Raw genomic sequence first — 22,636 nt, forward strand, 5'->3', positions numbered from 1 at the left:
TCCTTGTTGAAAGCTATGAATTCCAGAAATAATTGCATATTGTTCATTCTACAGTAGTAACCCAGCCTCTCCTTTCTACTGAAACAATGTAGATATTTGAAATGATATGATTAATTTGTAGGTGACATTTTTATTATTTCACTGAAATAATAATTGCAACATGAAAGTTCCCTATAGTGATTTTGTTTGTTATAAGCATCTTTCTGAACAAAAATCTGATGAGTCTGTGAATAATGTAAGGGTTCTGTGTCTTAATGATGGTTTGTGCATACCTGATGCCTACAACCAAAAATCTGTGCTCTGATTATTATTCATCTATATTTAAGAACTGTTTGCAAAATTCTGGAAGCTTCACAAATACACAAAAATCATTCAAGAAATGAAAAAAAAAAATCATGGAAGTCAAGGTGGCAAATGAAAAATACACCCAATGCAATGTCTCTATGGTTTTTTGTTCTTGCTTTTGTTTTGTTTTTGTCTACTTGTGAAGACAATATCAAAGGAACAGAACTTCCTCTGCTGGATGAGGTGATGAGGGAAATGAAATTACACACTCTACTGACTTGCTATCAGCATATATGTATGTTAAAAACTTTTCTTGCTTTACAAGCACCCAGGAAAGTGTTAGGCACCCTGACTCATCTGGCAGCACATCAGTGAGGCTTTTAGAGAAGATCTGTAGAGCAAAGATGGCTTTCCAGAGCAAACAATGCTTATGATTCCTTGTCAGGAAACAGAAAGTAATGGGAAGTAAAAAGTTAGAAAAGTAGAAAGCTCGGTCTAAGACATGAAGTGCCTCTTGGGTGATGTAATAACTCTTCTTAGATATACTGGAGTATTTCTATTCCATTGTGACTTAGTCTCTCCTAATTTTAACTATCACATGTATTTTGATTTTTCCCACATCTTTTGACAGCTACTAGCTTTGTATTTTGTTTCGTTGTTTTTTCTCTCAATAATTTTTACATTCTTATTCAATTGTATGACAATAGTTCTGTTCTTGAGCTATTCCGGATTAATTACTTTACACTCTTTTTGATCAATTCTAAATTCCCATCTTTCGGTTCAAATCTTGAAAGGGGGAACACAAGTAGATGGTGTGCTGAGCACTGCTAATGATCTTGATGTGGACACTGAAATCTGCATCCAGCTGCTGAGGAAATCTGCAGCAGTTCCATTTTGTAGCTCTGAGAAAGCAGCATCCTTCCTATCTCAGTTTTCCTAATTATGATAAAGATCATGGTAAGGCAATTGCTAAAGGAGAGGATCTTCCTGTCTCTTGGCATCTGTTGCTTGTTAGCAGTGTGCCCGTGCAAAGTGCTGCATGCTGTTCTTTTTGCACTGCCACAAGAAAGAACCCCCACCCAGCCTGTGCTCACTGGTGCATCCAGCCCAGGATGGAGATGTCATTGCAGGAGGCTTCTATAGCAGAGGATATGGAGGATGCTTGGAAGTATTGGGTGTAGGGCAGCAGAAGTCCCTGAAGGCTTCTCATCATGTGAGCTATGCTATCTGGTCAGCAGATTAACAGGTAATACACTTCTGCAACCCTATGGGGATTAGCACTAGAACACTGGTTGCGCATTGTACAGCAGAGTTGAGCATCAGTTAAGTTATTATCTAAGGTTTTGTGCAGAATATCTTTTATAAACTCTCAGGAAGACTTATCTGGAAAAAATGTGGGTTAACAGGTTAAGATATATTTTGTTATTTTTAAATCTTTTTCAGTGTGCACCACACTGTTATACAAAATGGTTGCTTGACCATCAATCCATCAGATATTGGAAATTTATGATATTTTGAAAATGTCTTCAAAACCAGATGTTAGTTAATGCTTTGGTTGCTTTTGCTTTAAAATGTTTTTCAAGTTGTTCTAAAATCATATTCATACCCACTATACTTATCCTGACCTAACTAATCTGAGGACCTAACTGAAAGCTGAATAAAGTTAGCAGGATTCACATTATCACTGACAGTCTGTTAATTAGGTCCACCAGCTGCAGATCTGAAGCTAGTTTCATCATTAAGCAAATAAAAGTGCACAGAGAAAAGACAGGGTGTAAAGGTATTGAACTTTTTGTACCCCTAATGAGGAACAAACAAGTTTAATAGCTGAAATGGAGAGATGTGAGAGGCATTTTGAAAACTGTTTTTATGTAATAATGCATTGCTTACATTATTTTTGTATGAAATCCTGTACAGACAGCCTGTGGGAAGGTTTTTGATCTAGCAAGGAGCTTTGCAAATTGCACAGACTTCTCAGCAACTGCTGTGACACCACAGTCCCTCACTACTGGTTGCTGTCTTACTGTGGTGATTCGTGGCAGGATTCTAATGACACTGCCAACACTTTGAGATGAAAAGTCAGGAGAAGTACTCTCATTTACAACTCCAAGAGATGTATTACAAATGACAGCGTGGTCTGTATTTTAAACTTAACCAAACTTCACCAGATGTGACATGGAATACCTGTTTTTTGTTTTTTGTATAAAACTAGAGCCACTCTAGTAAAATGCAGTTCTTATTTTGAAGTTTATTTAGCACAAGCTGAGCCAAGACAACTGAGACTTAAAATGACCTTTGCTTCCTTCTTTAATATAACATTTATTGAAGCACAAATAATCCCTATAGCTGTCTTGGGACTAAGTGCCACCTACTAAATTGCTAATACTTCTCCCTACAACAACTGTACTGGTATCCAGAGGGCTGACCCTAAGGGATAAGCCCAGAGTTTTAAGCCAGCCTGTACAATACAGCACTAATAGCACTAATTTAGCCATTTTAACTTTCATTTGAGCTTGTGATACGCATGATGATCTTTCTTCAGAGGTGATTTGTAGAGTATCATTCTTTGAATAAACATTATTACTTCCATTTCCTTTTATAAATGTGTTTGACTCATATTACTAAATATGTTTCAGAGAAAAAAATGTATTTGATCAAAATCATTCTAATTCATCAGTTTCCACAGAGGTCAATTACAAGATGCTTAATGCTTCCTAAACTCAAGCTTTCTGTTGAAAAAATTTCTGTTTACACTAAACAGAGCGGTGATAGGAGATGCTGCTGTAACGGTAACAGACTCTTCTCTCCTCTTCCAGGCTTACTCTGGGCTTCATGGTTAGCTGTGGTTTCTTGTCAATGTGGCTCAGCAACACTTCGGCTGCTGCCATGGTGATGCCAATTGTGGAGGCTGTAGCTCAGCAGATCACCCGAGCTGAAGCAGAAGCTGACATGCTGGAGATGTCCTGCTCCAATGGCTCCACTAACCTGGCACTGGAGCTAGACGGTAGACATGCAGGGCAGGTTTTGTTTGCCCACTCTCACTCTGCAGCATGCTAAAACACCTTTTAACATGAGGTTGAATGGCTAGGGAAGGAATAGCATCATTATGTGTTTGGTTGAGAGACATCTCTTTGATTGCTGTGTATGAGCCCTCTCCCGTTCACCAAGCTGAATTCAGACGGACCGAGTGCAGAATACAGCAGGAGAGGAGGAAACAAGAGCGTGGTTTTCCCAGACTAGTAAAACTAAGTCTGGTAAAAAATATGACTACAGAATATGAATACACGGAGGTTCAGTGTTTGCAAGAGAAAATGGCTCTTTCAACTTGAGGATAATATTGGATATAAATAAATCTAAACTAAACAGATGAATTAAAATTCAGGATAAGATTTCTCATCATTAGAAGATTGAGATTCTAGGGTAATAGGAGTCATGTAGAAACTTGAAATTTATTCATGTGATGATAAAAAGTTGCATGGAGTGAGACAAGCTGATGGAGATGATCCAGTTTTGTATCCTTAAGCACTTATTTCTCTTTCCTGTCAATGTCTTACAGAAAATATAGGACAAAGTGAAAACAGTGACTGGAAAGAGAAAAGAAAACAAGTGAATGGGTAGGTTATTCATTTCCTAAATTCTCTTTTAAGAATTCTTCTAAGTACATTGATCAGACTGAAAGTAATGTCTCCTACTTATTTCCATGGAAAGTACAACAGATACAAAAAAGCACAGCAACACTGTTTGATAGAGCAAATTCTCAGCTACTAAAAGTTGTTTTTCAATGTAGTCACCATTATTTGAATTTTCACCACTGATGAACAAGAGCCTGTATGCCAACATCCACTTCTGATGTTGTGAGCCGACATAATAAGATAGATAGCATTATTTTCAAGGCATCATAGGATATCTGTTTATTACAATTAATACCTTTGCTTTTCCAGATATGACAACGATATGGGGAGCACTGTGTGCACAATTGAAAAGGAAAACGAAAAAGAAAAGGAACAGGTACTTAAGTTGTCTTTATTTTTATGCTGCTAATGTGTACAAATTGGTTTTAACCCAAATCTCATTCCATCTAACATAGCACTGCTATCGATTAAGTTAATTTTGTGTGAACAGTATATATGTGTGTAGATACACATATACATTGCTTATTTATTTATTTATTTCATTAGCGATTTTGTGCTCCAGGTGTATTTTGCCTGATTAAACCAATCAGTAAACAGACTCTATATATCACTTGCTATATATAAAAGAAGTATAAAGTACATATAAAAGAAGTTCCTGCATAAAAGAGTGAGGCAGATCAGGCAAAAGACTTCAGTATTTGACTCTCCTTTCTATTTCTTTGCATGAATAACTGTAGTAGAGTACTGTAGTAATAGCAAACCAAACCACATAGCTTATGGCTATATTACCAGGAAATAGACTGTTCTGGGACATCTTTGAGTCCTATTTTTGTGCTTGATTATTATTATTATATTCTTACTAAGCAGAACCTACCACCTGCTGAAACAGGGAGAAAAAGCAGAGAGGACAAACACAGTGGGATTTTCAAAGTGATGTGCTTATGTATTGCATATTCTGCTACCATTGGAGGGTTGACAACAATCACAGGAACATCGACTAATTTGATTTTTGCTGAGCACTTCAATACGTAAGAGACTACATTAAATTATTTGTATTCTTCTTAATCCAGAATTTTAACTATTCTTTCCTGAGCTCTCACATGGCTCCCCTACAATTCATTAGAAATTTTACCCTTTGATTTCATAGTACTTTATCCTATTACTTTCCTTTCATTACTTTTCTTACAGAGATAGTTGTATTTAACTTACACTGGGAAAGCCTGTAAGTGATCACCCAATACAGGCACAAAAAAGATGGCCATTCTTTGGTTGAGTGGTGCTCTGCTCTTTGAATAGCTGTATGCAAAAAAGATGAAGGCATTAGCTTAACATGAGTATGACAGACAATATCTAAGAATTATTATTCATTTATATTTATTCATTTATATTATTCATTTCTAAGTAGAGTAGGAGCTAAGTTCAGGTCCACTTAGCAAAACGTATTAGGAGACTTTCAGAAGGCCATGCTCAGTGCATTGCTGAAATGAGGAATTTAGGTCTGTCAATCTAAGAAAAAGCAAATGATTTCAAGTCAATCTGAAACTTGAGATTCAGTTGGACACCTTGGTTTTAGATGCATTTTTTTTAAAACATTCTTTTTGTCTGTAAAATCACTTTGAAATTACAATTGCCAGACGTTTTGAAAAAACAATAGATCTCATTTAACAGCTTTTTAAAAATTATTATTATTCCACTACTTACTGTCAGAAGCATTACAACTCTAACATAGGGAAAAAAAAAAAGGAGGAAACAACAATATTGTTACTAACCTCTGCCCAATTTTTGTACTAAGGACAGCAAAACATTGAAAGACAAGTCACTGACAGGTTTTCTTCCAATCTGTGAATTGATTAAATTTGGCTTCAGCAAACTTCTAAAGAGAACTGAAGTATGGTCTGTAAATCTGTCTGTGCTATGAGAAGGCCTGGTGAAAACAGCAACAAGAGAAACAATATGGAAACTAACTGTTTCAGGGTGAGGGGGGCAATGAAACAGGACAGACTGTGGCATTATAAGTCTTCAGACTTAAACTTTTAAACATACAATCATTTCTGGTTCAAGCTGGCTTCATACTCACCAGCCCAGCAGAATCCAGAATAGATTACTAGGGTTAAGAACTGCTCTTGCTCATTTGCCCAGAGCCATAGGGAACTTGACACAAACTGGCTCACAGCTGTTATTTTTCCAGTTTGTCTTAACTGTTAACAACCTCTCCAAGAAAAAATAAGCAGATTGTTGTTCTCTGCCTGGGTCTTCATCCTCTTCTAGGAATGTAGGGTGACATGGAGCACTGTGTGTAATCCAGTGTCACACCCCCCCAGGTTTTTGTTTAATCTTTACACAACCAGTGAGCCTTATCCTTAACTTAAGCTGTATCTACCATCTCACTGTGCAAATATTTTTTCTATTTAACTGTCTTGCACCGCTCTCCTACGAGGTCTCAATTGTATTTGTGTCCTGAATGAAGTGGGAATTGACCCATTAATGTGACTCGGACACATTTGCAGTCCATTTTTACCCATCATAAGCATCGTAAGGACAATAATTCATAAGATCATAAGGAGCATCATAAGAAAGACAATTCAGCAAGAGAGCTGTACACACCAGGGATGCTCTCACATTTTCTATTCAGTGACAAAACACCAGGAAATTCTATATTCTCCCTATATACCTGATTTTAGTATGAAGTAGGCTATAATCAGTGCTCACCGTTCTCCCTCATTCCTCATTTTTCATTAATCACATGAAAAGATGAAGAGGAAGCTAGTATATCTGTGTAAAGCAGGAGCCCATTCTGAGAATTCTCAGCCTGATGTTACTTAGGACATGCTATTAAGCTATGGAGACATTTCTGCAGAAGCACACAGTGGCAATGTTGATGCAGTGCTAAACATCTCTGCCAGTGAGACCAACTCCATAAGGCAGGCATGTCCAAACCACAGACCGTGGGCTGCGTGCAGCCTGGCAAGGCTCACACTGCAGCCTGCCCTCTGCTGCCACTTCATCATGGTAGCAGCTCAGCACCAACCAAACATCGGCGTGCTGTCAGCTCCATCTGGGCCAAAACCAGGGCACAGAGTGCCGTGCGGCGCTAACTCAACTGATGGCAAACAAGTTTATGGATTTTGATACACTGAGTATACGCAGTCCTGTGAACAGTGAAAAATATGCAGCCATCCTTTAGGTTTTGATAAAGGAATTGGAGAACAGGTTTCAAGCTTGAAAAAAATAATCAATGTTTTGGTTTATTTGTGACTCCATTTTCAGTCAACATAAATACATTACTTGCAATTTTCAAATGAAATGTGTAGAGTTGCAGTCCAAAATCTGGCTATATCGCTTTACCAGATTTTCATGATCTCTCTCTTACCGGAGAGGAGTGCCCCTTGCTTCACAGTCACCCCTCATTCATGTCATGGCTTTTGGCTGGATGTACTTTTTCAATGAGTATTTTCCAGAATGAAGTATAGGAAGAGTAAAATTTCATCGAAAATCTTTGATGAACAATTTGAGAGCTCAGTGAGAATGGCAATCACTGCCATCAAACCAGCCCAGTGCAGTAGTTTCCCAAAAACAAGGTTACATATCTCACTGGTTTTATGGTTTTGTTGCTCTCTTTTGTATATGTTTTAACAACAAACATTAAAAATTAAAATATGATTTCTTTCTTACGTACATTTAATATAGTGTATATTTTATGAAGGCTTCTCCAAAAGTAATGCCTCCTGCTGTATGATGTCAGTTCAGGATATCTGAGGTGGATGTTGGTGGCACAGCAGTAGAGGTTGAACCTTCCCATCGATACCCCATTACTTGTTGCCGTGTGAGAGATGGCAGCAGAGGGGCAGTCTGACAAAATGGTGTCTAACATGGAAGTGCGTATGAAACAAAGGTGTGTCACTAAATTCCTCCATGAGGAAAATATGGTGCCCACTGATATTCGTTGATGCTTGCTGAATGTTGATGGAAACTAAATAGTGGATGTGAGCACAGTGAGGCGGTGGGTGGTGCATTTCAGTAGTGGTGACAGCAACAGTGGGTTGCCTTCTCTGGTTCAGAATTTTGTGAGTGCAGCATGCAGACTCTTGTTCATCACTAGTGAAAATGCACAACTGATGGTAATGACTATGCTGAAAAAGAGCATTTTGTGGCTGAGAAATTACTCTATTAGATAGTGTTATTGTTCTCTTTGTATCTGTTGTAGTCTCCATGGAAATAAATAGGAAGCAGTACCTTCAGAGCAGCTTTTGTAGATGCAGCCCTAGATAATTCCTCTTCACAGTGTGGCCCATACAAGCCAAAAGGTTGGACACTCATGCCATAAGGGCTCACTTTCAAGAAAGAATTGTTACTGATGCTCATGGGGTCACTCTATTCATTCTTTAATTGCATGCATAGAGACACAGAATATTGATTGTGATACTGAGAAGATGTCCATTAAACAGCTAAGCATTAATCTGCTCATCACTTCCATAAGACACCCGGAAGCTTCTATTTGCCGAGAGAATGGGATAGGTTGGACCTCACTGTTTTCTGAACAGATCTTTTGTCCCTTTTTCTGACTCCATATTTTAATGCTGTTTATTATTTTATCCTTTTTCTTAGAGGTGTTTTTCCTGTGAAGTCGTTCAGGTTGCTGCAGCCTGTCAGATAGCTCATAGCTGCAGTTTTATCTATCTTATATTGCTGTACAGACTTTCTCACAGCTCTTTTACACGACCAAGCAGTTTTTCCTGAGCTACAAGTCAAGGTGTGGAGCTGGGCCATATCAGAGTGGCTCCAGGGATCCTAGAAGCAGAGGCAGAGGAAGACTGAGAAGGTTTCAGAGGGAAATAGTCACCAGAAAATATAGCATCAAGGAGAAAACTACATTCTCCTGTGCATGAAGAAGAGCAAATGCTACAATGAAATGAGTTCAGTGTGTCTTCTCCATCCTTGCCTCAAGCAAGACCTGTAATCTAACTGTAACAGATAATCCAGCCAGTGCTATGTAATATATACTTTCTTAACCAATCTACCCCAGGAATGTTTGCTACCAAAATGAAGATTAAATAACTTCATCAAGATTACTATAAATGCTTAAATATATTCAGTTATTGTGAAATCTGACTACTGCAAATTAACATTTTATAAAGAAATTAACTTGTTAGGATGAAATTTTCAATAGCTTGTTGTTCTGTAAGTTAATATCACACATAATTGAGGACATTAGATCATGAAATTTAGCAAGTGATTAAATGCCAGGACACTGCAGTGCTGACGTCAATATTTTCCTATCTTGGAATTTGTACATTCAGGAATAGATGTGGCTAATTATGTAATAAAAGCTAAATCGCCATGTAATCAATAAATTGTATGTGATAGCCTAATGACTTTTTGAGTTTCACTATCTCAGTGCTATGCACAGTTGGAATTTAGAACATCCATCTCAAGAAGTGCATAGGACTTTCACTTCTGTCTCAACTGCCACTTTAATTAATTGCAAAGTACATGAACATCATAAAAATATAGATAAGTCTTAAGAAATTGTGCAACACATGAGGTAACATTTGTAATAAGTCTGCATCACCTCAGTGACTGCTGTGGCCATCACAATTCCTTTTCTTCTGGCAAGGCGTGAAATACAAAAGATGGGATAATAGTTGGAAATAATCATTGCAGCCTCCTTCTGGACACTGTTTTTCCCTTTCATCCAATTTTTGCACCAAGGAAGAAGGTTAGAATTTTCTTACTTTTAGCAGAAAACTCTCCCAGCAGAGCTGGAGGGGCTCAAAGATGGAGAAAATTCTGTTCAAAGAGTAAATTGGCCAACTAAAGCACAATTCATTTAACTGCCCTTTTTGACTATCTGGCATCTATCTCTTTAAAGAGTAAATGTATTTATTTCAGAAAACTTTCTCTTTCTTTTTAAATACACGTGGCAGGAAGATCTCTGGTTGTTAGATAAACATCTGTAAACAGTAGATGATGACAGCCTCATAGAGACAATGCAAATGAAGAAACAATCCACTGACAAATCAACATTCTCCACCTCTCCTGGAAAGTAGTAGAAATAAATTTGTTCTAATGAGATTTTAATCCCCTTTGGAACCTTTAATAATAAATACCTCAGTGTTGTCTACTCTCTGCTGCTCTCTTCTAAGTTCATCAAAGCCTGTTAATTCAAATATATTTGTTTGTGCTAAAAGTCTCCTTTCAGAGACCAAATTTTCTTCAAGTTCTGTTTCTTTGCAGTCTCAAAGGCCCTTAATACTGTGAGTGGCTCCTCCTTACCTCCTCAACTCAGGTGAAACACATCTAGATCAGAGGAAGATGCACAGACCTTTTGCTGATCGGATGCTTAAATAACTGTGGCACAGCTGCAGGGCCAGGTCCTGTAGTAGTTCTGATGATCAGGAACAGAATGGGAGGGTGAAGGAAGACGACACCAGAGGCCACCTCATGCTAAAGGCAGCTGCCAACCAAAAGCACTCTCTTGTAGTAGGACTTTCTGGTACTTCTCACAGGTCTTTATTTCTTGCCAAATTGAACTAAATGTTCTTTGGGTTTTTCTTTTTCACTTTAATCCAGACGTTATCCAGGTTGCCAGTGCATCAATTTTGGATCTTGGTTTGTCTTTTCTATCCCCATCGCAGTTGTTATTCTGCTGCTGTGCTGGGTCTGGCTCCAGTGGCTTTTCCTTGGATTTGAGTAAGTAGATGTTGTAATCAATAAAGCTGAAAGTGTATGATATAAAATATCATGTACCAGGATCAAATATTGTATCTAAGCTTAACTGGCTTATAGAAAGACAACTCAGCAACGGTGATTTTGCATTTCTGATTAATATAGCTGAGTCTCTGGCGGAAACAAGAATTCTCTAAATTAAAGATCCTTGACTACTCAGCCCACTATGAAAAGTCCATATTGCAAATCATATCTTTTCCCCTCAAGCATACACACATCATCATTAAGTAAGTAGTGCATGCATGCAAGCTTAAAGAATATGAAAATTACATGAATTTTAGCCTAAGACCTGAAAATGGGAAAGACATCCAGAACATTGCTCTTCACTGGCATCAGGGGTTGACTTGAATACTTGAGTAATACCGGCTTTATAAGCTGGATGACTACAATTCTGAATGTAAATTAAGGAAGTTCTTATTTTTTCCAAAATAGTGGTGGAATGCTTTTTCCTCCCATGGAATCTTGTGCTTTTAAGGTTTGGTAGAGGACTATTCCTTTCTGGCTGATTCTTCAAAGCCTTGTTCTCCATGATTTCATTCACACCCTGCAGAGTTAATGATAGGGACCTTGTCTTCCACAGCTTCATGGCTACAAGAGATGACTGTATGGTACAAGAGATGAAGACTGAGATTGCCTGCTCTTAAGCAGATGTAATATCTTCTCAAGCTTACCACTCCATATCTGAACATTTATGTGTTCGTTTTGCTTGACAGATTTGATAGTGTTCTTGTTAACACTGTGAGAATGAAAACCTAGCTTGTAGCAACTATTCTGCTGATCAGTATGCAGGCTACTCACACATTACTAACTTTTTCATCAAAAAACAGAGAAAGCAAAATCATGGATGAATTTCATTACATAGATATGTTGTGCATTTGATTGATTCAATTAGTTCCCATGATTAAAGCTTCATCCTTCCTGTGTGCTATATCTGAAATGTCCTAGACACGTTACAGGAAAAAACAAATGAGCTAGTCAATAGCAGGACACATTTAATTGCTGCCTATTTCAATTTCCCAGTGGACTTTGTCTATTAATTCCAACATATTCAGTTTAGTATGTGATAATTAAATGGGAGAAACTGCATTGTAAAGTGAAAAACTTATTTTGTAAAGTGCTAGCTGAAAAGAGTGGACATTTTTTCTTCTGTATACACTGTTAATTCTTCCTTCAATATTGTTGATTAACATTCCAGTTTTAAAAATATGTTCAAGTGTGGCAAGAAAAGAACAGCCAGAGAAGAGGCTTCAGCAAAGGTGATTCAGGATGAATACAAAAAGCTTGGACCAATGAGGTTTGTCACACTTCAAATTAGCAAACAAGAACAAGTAAATCCAAATGTGAACTCAAGAAAATATATAATCCATTGTTTTTCTGCTATAGCTACCCAGAAATTGTTACATTTGTCCTATTCATCTTAATGACCTTGCTGTGGTTTACCAGAGATCCAGGCTTCTTTCCAGGCTGGTCTTCACTTTTCCCAAAGTAAGTAATCTTTTTAACACACTGACACGAGCAGCACTGTGTTTTAAATACATACCTTATTTTCTTGACAATATATTAAAAATAATGCTTTTAATATTTTGGAAAGATTCCAATTTTAAAAAAACCTTAGTAGTATATATAAAATAGGTACAACTCCAGTGATTTCTTAGATGTATGCGTGCGACATCTGAAATGTCCCAAACACATTGCAAGATTAAAAAAAATGTCTACTAAAAGTAATTATACCTACCTTTTAGACTTGATCTGGTGATGGAGAAGGCATAATGACTGATGTTACTGTTTCCTATTTCCTCATCAAATCTACAGTTACAAGAACATTACCTTTGGTTAGGATTTTTTGATCTACTGCTGTTACTGGCAGTCCAACTTCTGTGAGTACAGGCAAACATCCTCTATTTTGATAGCTCTCTAGCTATTAATATAAATTTCTGTTTGTTCATACATAACTTGTGAAAAGTCACAGTTAAATAATTGCCAAAAAGCAGGAGCTATTTAGGAGCTATTACGTTTCTCTTTTTCCCTCTGCTGCAGCTTGTTTATGCTGTCCCTTTCTCAGGATCACTTAGACATTTTTTTTCCTCTAAGAAATTGCTTGGTCTTACATAAATCTGTAATGCTGTGATGACTGTAATAGTTCCTGATCTCTTGCTGTAATTACTGCAATTTTGGTTTTGTCCTTTTTTTACAAAGGTCTGAATTTTGCTCTAGAGTAGTGGAAAGTAGTTGGAGGCCTGGGAGGAGCAGGACTTTGTGCTGTTCAGGGCCTTACAGCATTTATTACTGAGTCAAAGGCCAGAATCAGACTTGGATGGTAATCTTCCATTTTGTGTTTCCTTGTCTCCACCACAAATGACATGTGCACATGTGTCCATCATTTCTTCTCTCTTCAAGTATTCTCCTATCATTCAGGATCTCTCTCTTATTACAAGGAATAATTATAGCCCTTTGAATATTTAAAATGAAGTGAAAAAATATCTTAGTGTAAAAATAGCATTAAGAAGTGCATAAAAACTAAGATTGTTTTAAAATGATTTACTTTTTAGTTACACCCAGATTTGCAAAGGAACAGGTTTTCCATCATATCAGCACCACGACAATAGAACTGATGATCAGTGTCCCAAATGAATCACAGTGTTCTTAAAGGGTTTTTAGTGTTGACCTAATCAAGCAATCTGTCAGCTAGGCAGTCAGACTGGCTTTGCCTCCCTTTCTGCTTCACATTAACATTCAGTGCTCGTTGAGCACCATTTAGTGAAATACTCCTGATACTGAAAAACCAACCTTGTAAACAACCTCTCAGGTTTGGGCCTTATTACTCAAATGGATTATTCCAGTCCAGAGATCTACACTTTCCCTATTTGAAGTTGTCTGTTTACCTCTGTTCACTGAAAGGGAAAAAGCTGAACATATGTATAATAAGTGTGGTTACTGCATGGGCATGTTACTTTGTGGGTGCCTCTAATGTTTTCCTTGAGAGAGAATGCAAGTACATGCCAAGTCACATAAGGATGAATCATCTTATGATTTCTGTGAAGTAATCTGAGGAGAAACAAGACCTGTGTTAATCTCTAACAAAACATTTAAGAGGGAAAAAAAAAGAATTATTTCTTACTGTTCAGGCTTTTCCTATTTCTAAATAGCTTTAAATTACCAATCTTTTGCATTACTAGGCATCATATCTGGAATTTATGATTTTACTTTTCTGATCAACCGACAACTTCCCGGTTAGGATACAGAGAGCCAACAAAAGTATAGTTAAAGTGAGCCATCATGTTTCAACAAAGCAAAAAAGAGGCAAAAGACCTATATCAATGGATTAGGGCCTTGCAGAGTCAGCACTCATCTCTGTAATGCCCAAGGGGCTTCTACAGTGCAAGAGCTGTGGCTTACATATCTCATGCATTTGTTCACTAATGCCTCAACACAAAAAAATTCTGGATTTTAGTATAGTGACAAGCATGTGCACAACTTCCTTAATTACATGCTAAAGAAAGCAATTGTAACAAAGTGTTTTCTTCCTTTATGTTTATTACAGGATTTATTACAGGATTATACACAGGATTTTATTCCAGTCTAGAGCCTGTCTCAGGGAAATTCTGTCACCTGCAGAGATGAGCTTTGGCCTTATTATGAGATTGTTTATTAGACTGGAGGAACAAAGCTGCAATGTCAGAGCTAAAATACCCTCTAGGCCAATGGGACATAGGTAGCATCCACCACACTCCCAGGGTCTTGAACCAAAGAGTACTGTCACCTCACCTAATAGCATGTGTAATAGCATGCTGAAGATCAGAAGCAGCTATATTGTTCTGTGTGTCAAGCCTGGTAGAGATTTATTTTATTAGAAAATGAATTCCCAGAAAGCAACGAGGCTTGATTTCCAGGTGGAAAAATATAGGTTCCTCATATTGTGGAGTTTACTGCTTTCTTTGAGTTTGGTCTTGTGGATAATCATCTCTGTTGCCAAAATAAACAAGACAAATTTACACCTTGTTTTATGTCTCAATATAGCTTCCAGCCATCTGTTCTTGTCTTTCTCTGCTAGATTAAAAACTTCTGATAGGTACTTTAGGGATATACTTACCTGGTTTAATTATGTCACATTACAAGTTTTTTTTACAAACTACGTGGAATGCTCTAAGTTTTGCTTTAAGGAACAAATTCACTCCAATCCTATCACCCATGTTCTCAGCCCCTTCTGTTCATCCTCACAAGTCAGTGAATACCCCTTTGAAATACAGACAGATTTCTTTGAACCCAGCAGAAAGATTGATATTTAATGATGTTATCATCTCCATTTTTAAGGTCTAGCTTTTGAAACATAAGGCTTTTCTGATCCATGATTATGCTATATCAGTACTGAATAGAGCTCATTTTTAAGAAGCATTGTTGGCCATACTATGTCAATGCTTTTCCAACTTATGTTACATTTATAAGTTAATTTTTCTCATGGAAATTTTGTAAGTCTATCAAAGACATTGCTGTGCCCAGAGCCCCAGTTACCTCCCTATCTTCCTTTAGGAAGATAGCAGGATGATTTAATCAATGTTTAGAATATTACAGAGGGAAGTGCAGGGTAAAAATACCTGTTTTCTCTCCATCTGTTGACAGCCAAGGGTCACACATTACTTCTGCTACAGCAGTTTCCAACTGTGTCCTGGCTTGATTCCAGGCTGTGGGATACTGGCTTCAATTAGATGAATTTCAAGTTGGCCCTTGGCTAACACTTTAAAAACCTCATCAGAAATAAAAATTGCAACAGTGGGCTGCACCTGATGCACACAAGTTGGACTTCCTTCACTCTTCCTCACGTTAGTGCCTGTGGGTATATACAATTTTTCTAGGGTTTATTCTTGTCTTTTCTGCTAAGACAAGGCCGCTATGTACTTTTGCCAATAGTCTTTTTTCTCTACAATGATATCAGTTAGAGTAACATTGAATTTTCACTAACCAGTGGACTTTTCACTTATAGGGCAATCAGATTTGTGGTTTTACAAACAGGTAGATGTTTTATATGCAGTTGTTTTACATCTTGGAAAAAATGGACTTTGAAAAATGTTTACCTCAAAATTCAATTACCACAGAAGAATTGCTGTCTGCTGTCACGTGTATCTCCATAAAAAGTAAGATTGAAGGTTAGGATATTGTGTTTGTGTCCCAAGCAGGCTTTCTCAGAACGGTGTGGCATGAGGAAAAATTAATTTTTGTGAACAAAATAGCACAAGGAGCAGGCAAAGTCCTGCTTGTGAGGAGAAATGACCCCATACATCAATATATGCTGGGGGATGCCCAGCTGGAAGGTGGTTCAGCAGAAAAGGGCCTGGGGGTCCTTGCGAAGGCCAATAGTATCTTGGGCTGCATTGAGCAAAGTATTGTCAGAGACTGAGGGAGGTGATCCTTGTCCTCTATTGGTGAGGTCAACCCTGGAGCACTGGGTCCAGAGTTGTAGTGAAGCCTACTACCTTCAAAATGTACCTGGACATGGATCTGGGTACCCAGCTCTGGGTGTCCCTGCTGGAGAAGGGGTTGTAGCAGATGGACCCAGAGGTTCTTTCCCTCAGCTGTTCTGTGATTTTATGAGTAACGGAACTATGCAGAGAGAATAAAGCTGCAGAGGAGAATGTAGCAGCATGATTTGTGTCTATGTCTAAATCTATTTTCTTTCATAAGTCCAACAAAGAATGCAGGATAGGATGCCAGAAGAAGAATTTTCTGCTTTTTAGCCTCAGTGCACCTGGACCTAGGCGAAAGGTGTCATAACAGCAGAACCCTCTGCCTTTAGATACCATTACAAAATAATACATTGTTTTTCTTAAAAGCATCCTCAGTGCTAGCAGACAATAGAAAACAGGAGACAAAATATATTAGAGAGCCACTTCACCTTTCATGGCAGTTACCGTTTGAGACAGTTTTATCTAAAGCCATACTGGCTGTGATCTCATATACTCACAGAATCATAGAATGGCTTGGGTTGGAAGGCACCTCAAAGACCATCCAGTTCCAACCCCCCTGCTGTGTGTGCCACCCTTCAGCACCTCTGGGAATGGCGCATCAACAGCTTCTCTGGGCAGCCTTTGCTGGTGCCTCACCACACTGAGTCAGTGTGCGATGCACATTAAGGTTCTGTGAATCTCCCCTAACACTGTTGAAGCAAAAGGAACTATTAGATTATACATTTGTAACCTGTAATAGGGGATGATCTTTTCTACTCAATGAAAAGCCTGAAATCTTCTGGGAAGCTATGCTTATACCTATTACAGCTGCATGTGCAGGAAGGTGTACGATATGAGACTAAGAGGACAAATGCACTGGTTCTGGAAAAGTAATAATTTACAGAAAGTGTATAAAAATATAGAACTTAAAAAGCGTTGGGTTTAGCTTTCTTCAGCAAAGTTTGTATTTTATTGAATGACTATCTTGACTGAATAAGGTGGGATTTGTTACCATCTATCAATTTGTAACAGAATCAGATGACGGTGCTAAAACAGCCCTAGATGGCAGCTCTTCACTTTGCCTCATCTTGTGGCTACTCTGTGCAAGTTTGAAGGAAATTGTACCAATGTAAGAACTGGTGCAATGAGTTTTCATCCACAGGAAAGTATCACAGTAAATATGGAGCTTGTGTCTAAGACCCCAGAGGTGACAGACAAGGGAGGATGATGATACAGCTCTGCTGTCTTTTCTTAGCTACAGGAATATCATCCTCCGTGGGTAGGCACTGTGCTCCAGGCCTATTGGACTGGATCTACTACAGAAGCATATTAAAATTATTTAATTTACCACTGAGCTATGAAAATGAGTTTGAACACCAGCTATTTCCAAACACTTCCCTCCTTCAGCTTATTTCTGTATGACAGAGTAAAACACATTTCCTCGGACACAGATTGATTTAGAGGTCTGACATGATAATTCTGTGGATGTGGTGGGTTGACCTTGACCTGCTTGCAGATACCCACTTGGCTGCTCTCTCAGCCTCTCTCCTCAACAAGAGAGGGGGAGAAAATGCCATGGAAGAGCTCATGAGTGCAGATAATGACAAAGATACCCCTTATCAGTTACCACCATGGGTATAATAGACTCAAGATGGGAGAAAAATAATTTAATTTACTACAAATTAAAACAGATTTGGATAATGAGCAACAATGACAACTTAAAACACTTTCCTCCTTCCCTTTCCCAAGGCTCAAATTTACTCTTTCATCCTTGACATTACCTCCCTCTCTGAATGGCACAGGGGAAGGGGGAATGGGGTTGTAGTAAGTCCATAAGAGCTCCTTTTTGCTCATCTTTCCTCACATTTTTTTTCCTCTGCTCCACCATGCTTTCCTTCCTGGGTTGCAGGGGAATCTGTGCTGCAGCACCTGCAGCACCTCGTCCTTTTCTGACCTTGATTTTCACAGGGCTGCATCTCACAACTTTTTTTTTTTTTTTCCTTCACATCTCACTCTCTGAGGTGCTTTGCCCTTCCTTAAATCTACTTTCACAGAGCTGCCACCATTTTGGCTGCTGGGCCCATGTGTCTGGCATGGGGCAATCTCACCCTCTCCTCACATAGACCCTTGCAGGCCCACTGCCTGCACCTGGGCACGAACATGCAATAACAGACTATTGTCCTGGCTATATGTACTTACATGTCTTTTTCTTGTGTTACTCTTGTAACTTAGATATAAAGGCTATGCTACGGATTCAACAACTGCCTTGGTGATTGGCCTCCTGTTCTTTGTTATTCCAGCAAAAACATTGACTAAGACTTCGAATGGTGAAAGCAGTTAAGTATATTTTGACATGGATTCTATTACACAAGGTAACCGTAAATGTAATTAATTGCATTCTGTCAAGGAATGTTCTTAAATACTAATGTTACAGCTTCAATGCAGAATAATGCCTTACTGAGTTGTAAAGCATCCCTGTCCTAGAAGAAGCCTGAAGCAACTCTCAGGCAATGTGAGCAGCAAGAGCTGGTGCTGCACAGCATCCTGCTGCCTACACATCTCCAAGTCCAGTGGAAACCAGTTTTCCATTGACTGCTATGAGCTTTGAAGAGGGCTACACAGGGCAGGGCTGGGTTTATTTTGAAAGTGTTACGCTTATTTTATATTCCCTATGAAATTCAAAATGGAAAATTAGTCAGTTCCTATTTTTATCCCCTTAAGTAGAACTTACTTCCATTAAGGTGTACTTCTGGATTGTTCTCTTTATGCATTCAGTTCTAATACTGACATCAATGAAACCTGGAGAAAGTAAGGTCAGACCCTAAATGAGACTAAATGAAAGAGAGTTTGCTCGGTAATCTGAACAGTACAGTGTTATTAAATAAGTTAATCTTATTGATATCCCATAGCTGTCTTCCAGGTAGAAGTGCCAATGCTTCTGGTAGAAACTGTTCTAATTGTCATTGTCAAGCTGAGATAGTTTAGGGCAGGTACCAGGAGGTATCTGTTTTTCTTCTTAAAGATTTTCTTCAAGTTACAATAATTAGAATTTGCCTCAGAATATTTCCCAAGAGAACATTCTTATCTCAGAATATTTCTTCAGAGAAATTATTTCAAGACATTTTTCAAGATGTTTTTAAATGTTGGGTTTTTTTGTTTTGTTTTGTTTTGTTTCTAGCTGCTTTTGGTTACACTCCACTGATTACTTGGAAGGAATTTCAGTCATGCATGCCCTGGGAAATTGCTATTCTTGTTGGTGGCGGGTTTGCATTGGCAGACGGCTGTGAGGTAATGCAATTTATAGATGATACTGAGCAATTAGCATGACCCACATCAGAAGGAATTCAGTCATGCCGTGGATTCAAGATTATAGGCTTATTTTAGCAAACTGTTCAGAAGTGATACTGAACAGGATAATTGTGAATATGCAAGATGTTCAGAAAGCAGAGTTAAAAATAAAGAAAAGTGTTCTTTGTCTTCCAACACTACACGCAGTGATGAATACTGTTTATTATTTGCTTAAATTAAATCCTGATGGTGGTAGGAATCGTCCAGAGTTTTCTGAGGTGATTCCTATGTGGAGCACTGCTGCCTTTTCCAGTAAATCAAGCAGATTTCTTCCCAGGCTCTGGTTATGAAGCCCAGTGTATGCACATCACAAATTTTCTGAGTACATCTCTTCTAATCTTCTCAAAGGTGCAAGTATAAATAAATGGGAAGTAGTTTGCTTGAGTATTTACACAACAACAGTGACTTAAAAAAAAAAAAACAAACTTAAAAACATGTGGTAGGAACCTGGGAAACATTTTAGCTTTTTTTCTCTTTTATACAAATACATCACAATTAATAGATGAGTAAATTCTTGTTATATACATTTTAACTGTAATTTTCTGTTTATTGTTTTATAAAACAAACACTGTCATATTCCTTGTGCAGGTTTCAAAACTTTCTGCCTGGGTAGCAAATAAATTGACCCCTCTTGGATCATTACCCCTGTGGCTGGTTATCCTGATATCATGTCTTATTGTCACTTCAGTGACGGAAGTGGCCAGCAATCCAGCCACCATTACAATATTTTTGCCCATACTGTCTCCTTTGGTGAGTATAATAGAGGATGTTTTTAACCAGAATGTGCTTTATCATCCATGTAATAATATAGCTGCTCAAAGAATCAGTTCTTAAGAAGTCTCTATAAAATAGTTCACGCTTTCTGTTTGTTTATTTTGTGTTGTGAGGGTTTTTTTGTTGCTTTGTTTTGTTGATGTGTTGAAGTATGCATTGAGTAGCTCGTTGAGGATTCTTTACAAGAGATGCTGTAAATTCAGGAAAATGAGAATAAAAGTGTAACACTCAAAAATAGAATCTGTTATTCCTATTTGAGAATAACGGAAAGACTTAAAAGACTAGCAGAGCTAGTGTTAGTTCAGGATCACATCTTTGGCAAAAATGGCTAACAATATTCAAGCTATCATCAAAGAGAGGAGAGGGCTAATAGATGCACTTTAGATGTACTCCTCATTTCTTCTCTTCTTCTCTCTTTTTTTATCATCATTTTTATCAAAACACCCAGTTCTTCCACTTCAAATCTTGCCATGGTCATCTTCCAGTCTATAACGTTGCCTCTTGGCAAGCCTAGACACATACTAATCCTCTTTCGCACTCATAGAAGACAATTCAATTATCTCTTCACTGAATCTCTCCAACCCATTATATACCAATTCAATATAATTGTTTCTCTTGTACTATTTTGTTTGTAATGCTCATGCTATACTCAAAAATATTTGCAAGAGTCTTTCATCTCTGTGATTGAACTGCAATTAGAGAAAAATCATGAATGAATTTAGAGTTGCAGGATCACAGAACTCTAGGGGTTGGAAGGAACCTCTGGAGATCATCTTGCCCAACTCCCCAGTGAGAGGAGATTCCCTCCAGTAAGTTATACAGGATGGTGTCCAGGTAAGTTTTGAATATCTCAAGAGAAGAAGACCCCACAACCTCTGTGGGCAGCCTGTGCCAGTGCTCTGTCACCCTCACAGTAAATAAGTTTTTTTCTCATGTTCAGTTGGAACATCCTGTGTTCCAGTTTGTACCCATTACCTCTTGTCCTGTTGCTGGGCAACACTGACAAGAGCCAGGCCTAATTTGCTTGACTCCCACCCTTTATATATTTATAAACACTGATAAGATCCCCTTCTCTTCTCCAGGCTGAACAGCCCTAGGTCTCTCAGCCTTTCCTCATAGGGAGATACTCCAGGCCCCTCATCATCTTTGTGGCTCTAACTCATTAACTGTCCTGTGTTAGAAATACCTTTTCTCATCTGAAGCATGTCCAGTTATAATTTTATAAAGGAATTACCAGAAAAGGGTTATTTTTCACTATTTAATCTGTCAGTTCACAGTTTGCTTATGCTAACATGAGAAGTTTGTATTTATTTCATTTAACAAATATGTCCTCTGACAGGATGGATATCTCTCTCTTTTATTTTACTTTCTGCAGGCTGAAGCCATTCATGTGAACCCACTTTTCATTTTGATACCAGCCACACTATGTACTTCCTTTGCATTTCTTCTTCCTGTAGCAAACCCAGCCAACGCCATTGTATTTTCATATGGTCATTTAACTGTAATGGACATGGTAAGTTTTAAGCAAGACACCTTTAAGGGTTCTGATATTCATTCTGCAACATTATTATCTGATTTTTACTATTTAAAAAACTTTCTTCACAGTCTTGATATCAGTCTTTGCTTTCTTTTCCCTCTCCTTTAGGTGAAAGCTGGTTTGGGTATTAACATCATCGGAGTTGCTGTGGTTATGCTTGCAATTATGACGTGGATAGTGCCTCTATTTGACCTCTATACTTATCCAAGTTGGGCACCAAACATTTCAAATGTCACTGGGCTGTAAAAAAAAACAAAAAAAAACAAAAAAAAAACAACAAAAAAAAAAACAACAAAGAAACCAACAAAAACCCCCAACAATAACAAAAACAACAACAACAGCAACAAAAAAAACTGGGAATTGGCTATTTTTTTTTCTTTTCTTTTCCACTGGCATGTGGTGAGTAAGATAAAATGCTTTTTGTCACCACAACAATAGAGAACCACCATTATTGTAAATGCTGTATTTCACAGACCAGAGGACCGATGATCTGGTCTGAGAGTGTAATCAATCAGGAAGAGTGCTAGACTTGTTAAATATCATGAATTATATCTAGTTGAGCTAGTCTGAATGTTTATAGCTTCATCTTATGAAGGAAACACTGGCAGTTTGCCGCCATGCTCAGGGTAGAGAAATAATGAGATTTAGATTTTATTATTTCATGTATCTATCCTTACTACTATCTTTGGTGACATTTAGGTATTGTCCAAGAGTATACTGGTTTTGTTTTCTAGATTCAAATGCTGTTTGAAAAGGTGTTGATCATAAACAAAAGATAAGAAGATAACTTTGGGGGTTGAACTGGACATATGGTTTACAGAATAGTCACGTGCAAAAAAGTGGAGAAGAGCAGTGTAGCCACTAACAAAGCACTTTATCAGTCAAGCACCTTGTAA

General features: G+C 38.0%; 1 protein-coding gene across 1 annotated transcript in view; it reads left to right on the forward strand.

Annotated features, from left to right (window-relative positions):
* The window catches only part of SLC13A1 (solute carrier family 13 member 1), a 42,249-nt gene extending 20,262 nt beyond the window's left edge, over positions 1–21,987 (forward strand). The window contains exons 5-16 of the mRNA XM_042872592.1: positions 3,102–3,289; positions 3,842–3,899; positions 4,227–4,293; positions 4,782–4,945; positions 10,488–10,607; positions 11,839–11,937; positions 12,027–12,128; positions 18,314–18,417; positions 19,260–19,369; positions 20,018–20,179; positions 21,579–21,716; positions 21,849–21,987. Coding sequence (XP_042728526.1) covers positions 3,102–3,289; positions 3,842–3,899; positions 4,227–4,293; positions 4,782–4,945; positions 10,488–10,607; positions 11,839–11,937; positions 12,027–12,128; positions 18,314–18,417; positions 19,260–19,369; positions 20,018–20,179; positions 21,579–21,716; positions 21,849–21,986 — 1,450 coding nt within the window. The 3' untranslated portion in view covers position 21,987. The remainder of the gene's footprint in view (positions 1–3,101; positions 3,290–3,841; positions 3,900–4,226; positions 4,294–4,781; positions 4,946–10,487; positions 10,608–11,838; positions 11,938–12,026; positions 12,129–18,313; positions 18,418–19,259; positions 19,370–20,017; positions 20,180–21,578; positions 21,717–21,848) is intronic.
* Positions 21,988–22,636: the final 649 nt, after the last annotated feature.

The sequence above is a fragment of the Lagopus leucura genome, unplaced genomic scaffold, assembly GCF_019238085.1.
Source record: "Lagopus leucura isolate 7727_CA_CO unplaced genomic scaffold, USGS_WTPT01 Super-Scaffold_100008, whole genome shotgun sequence".
Classification (NCBI taxonomy): Eukaryota; Metazoa; Chordata; class Aves; order Galliformes; family Phasianidae; genus Lagopus; species Lagopus leucura.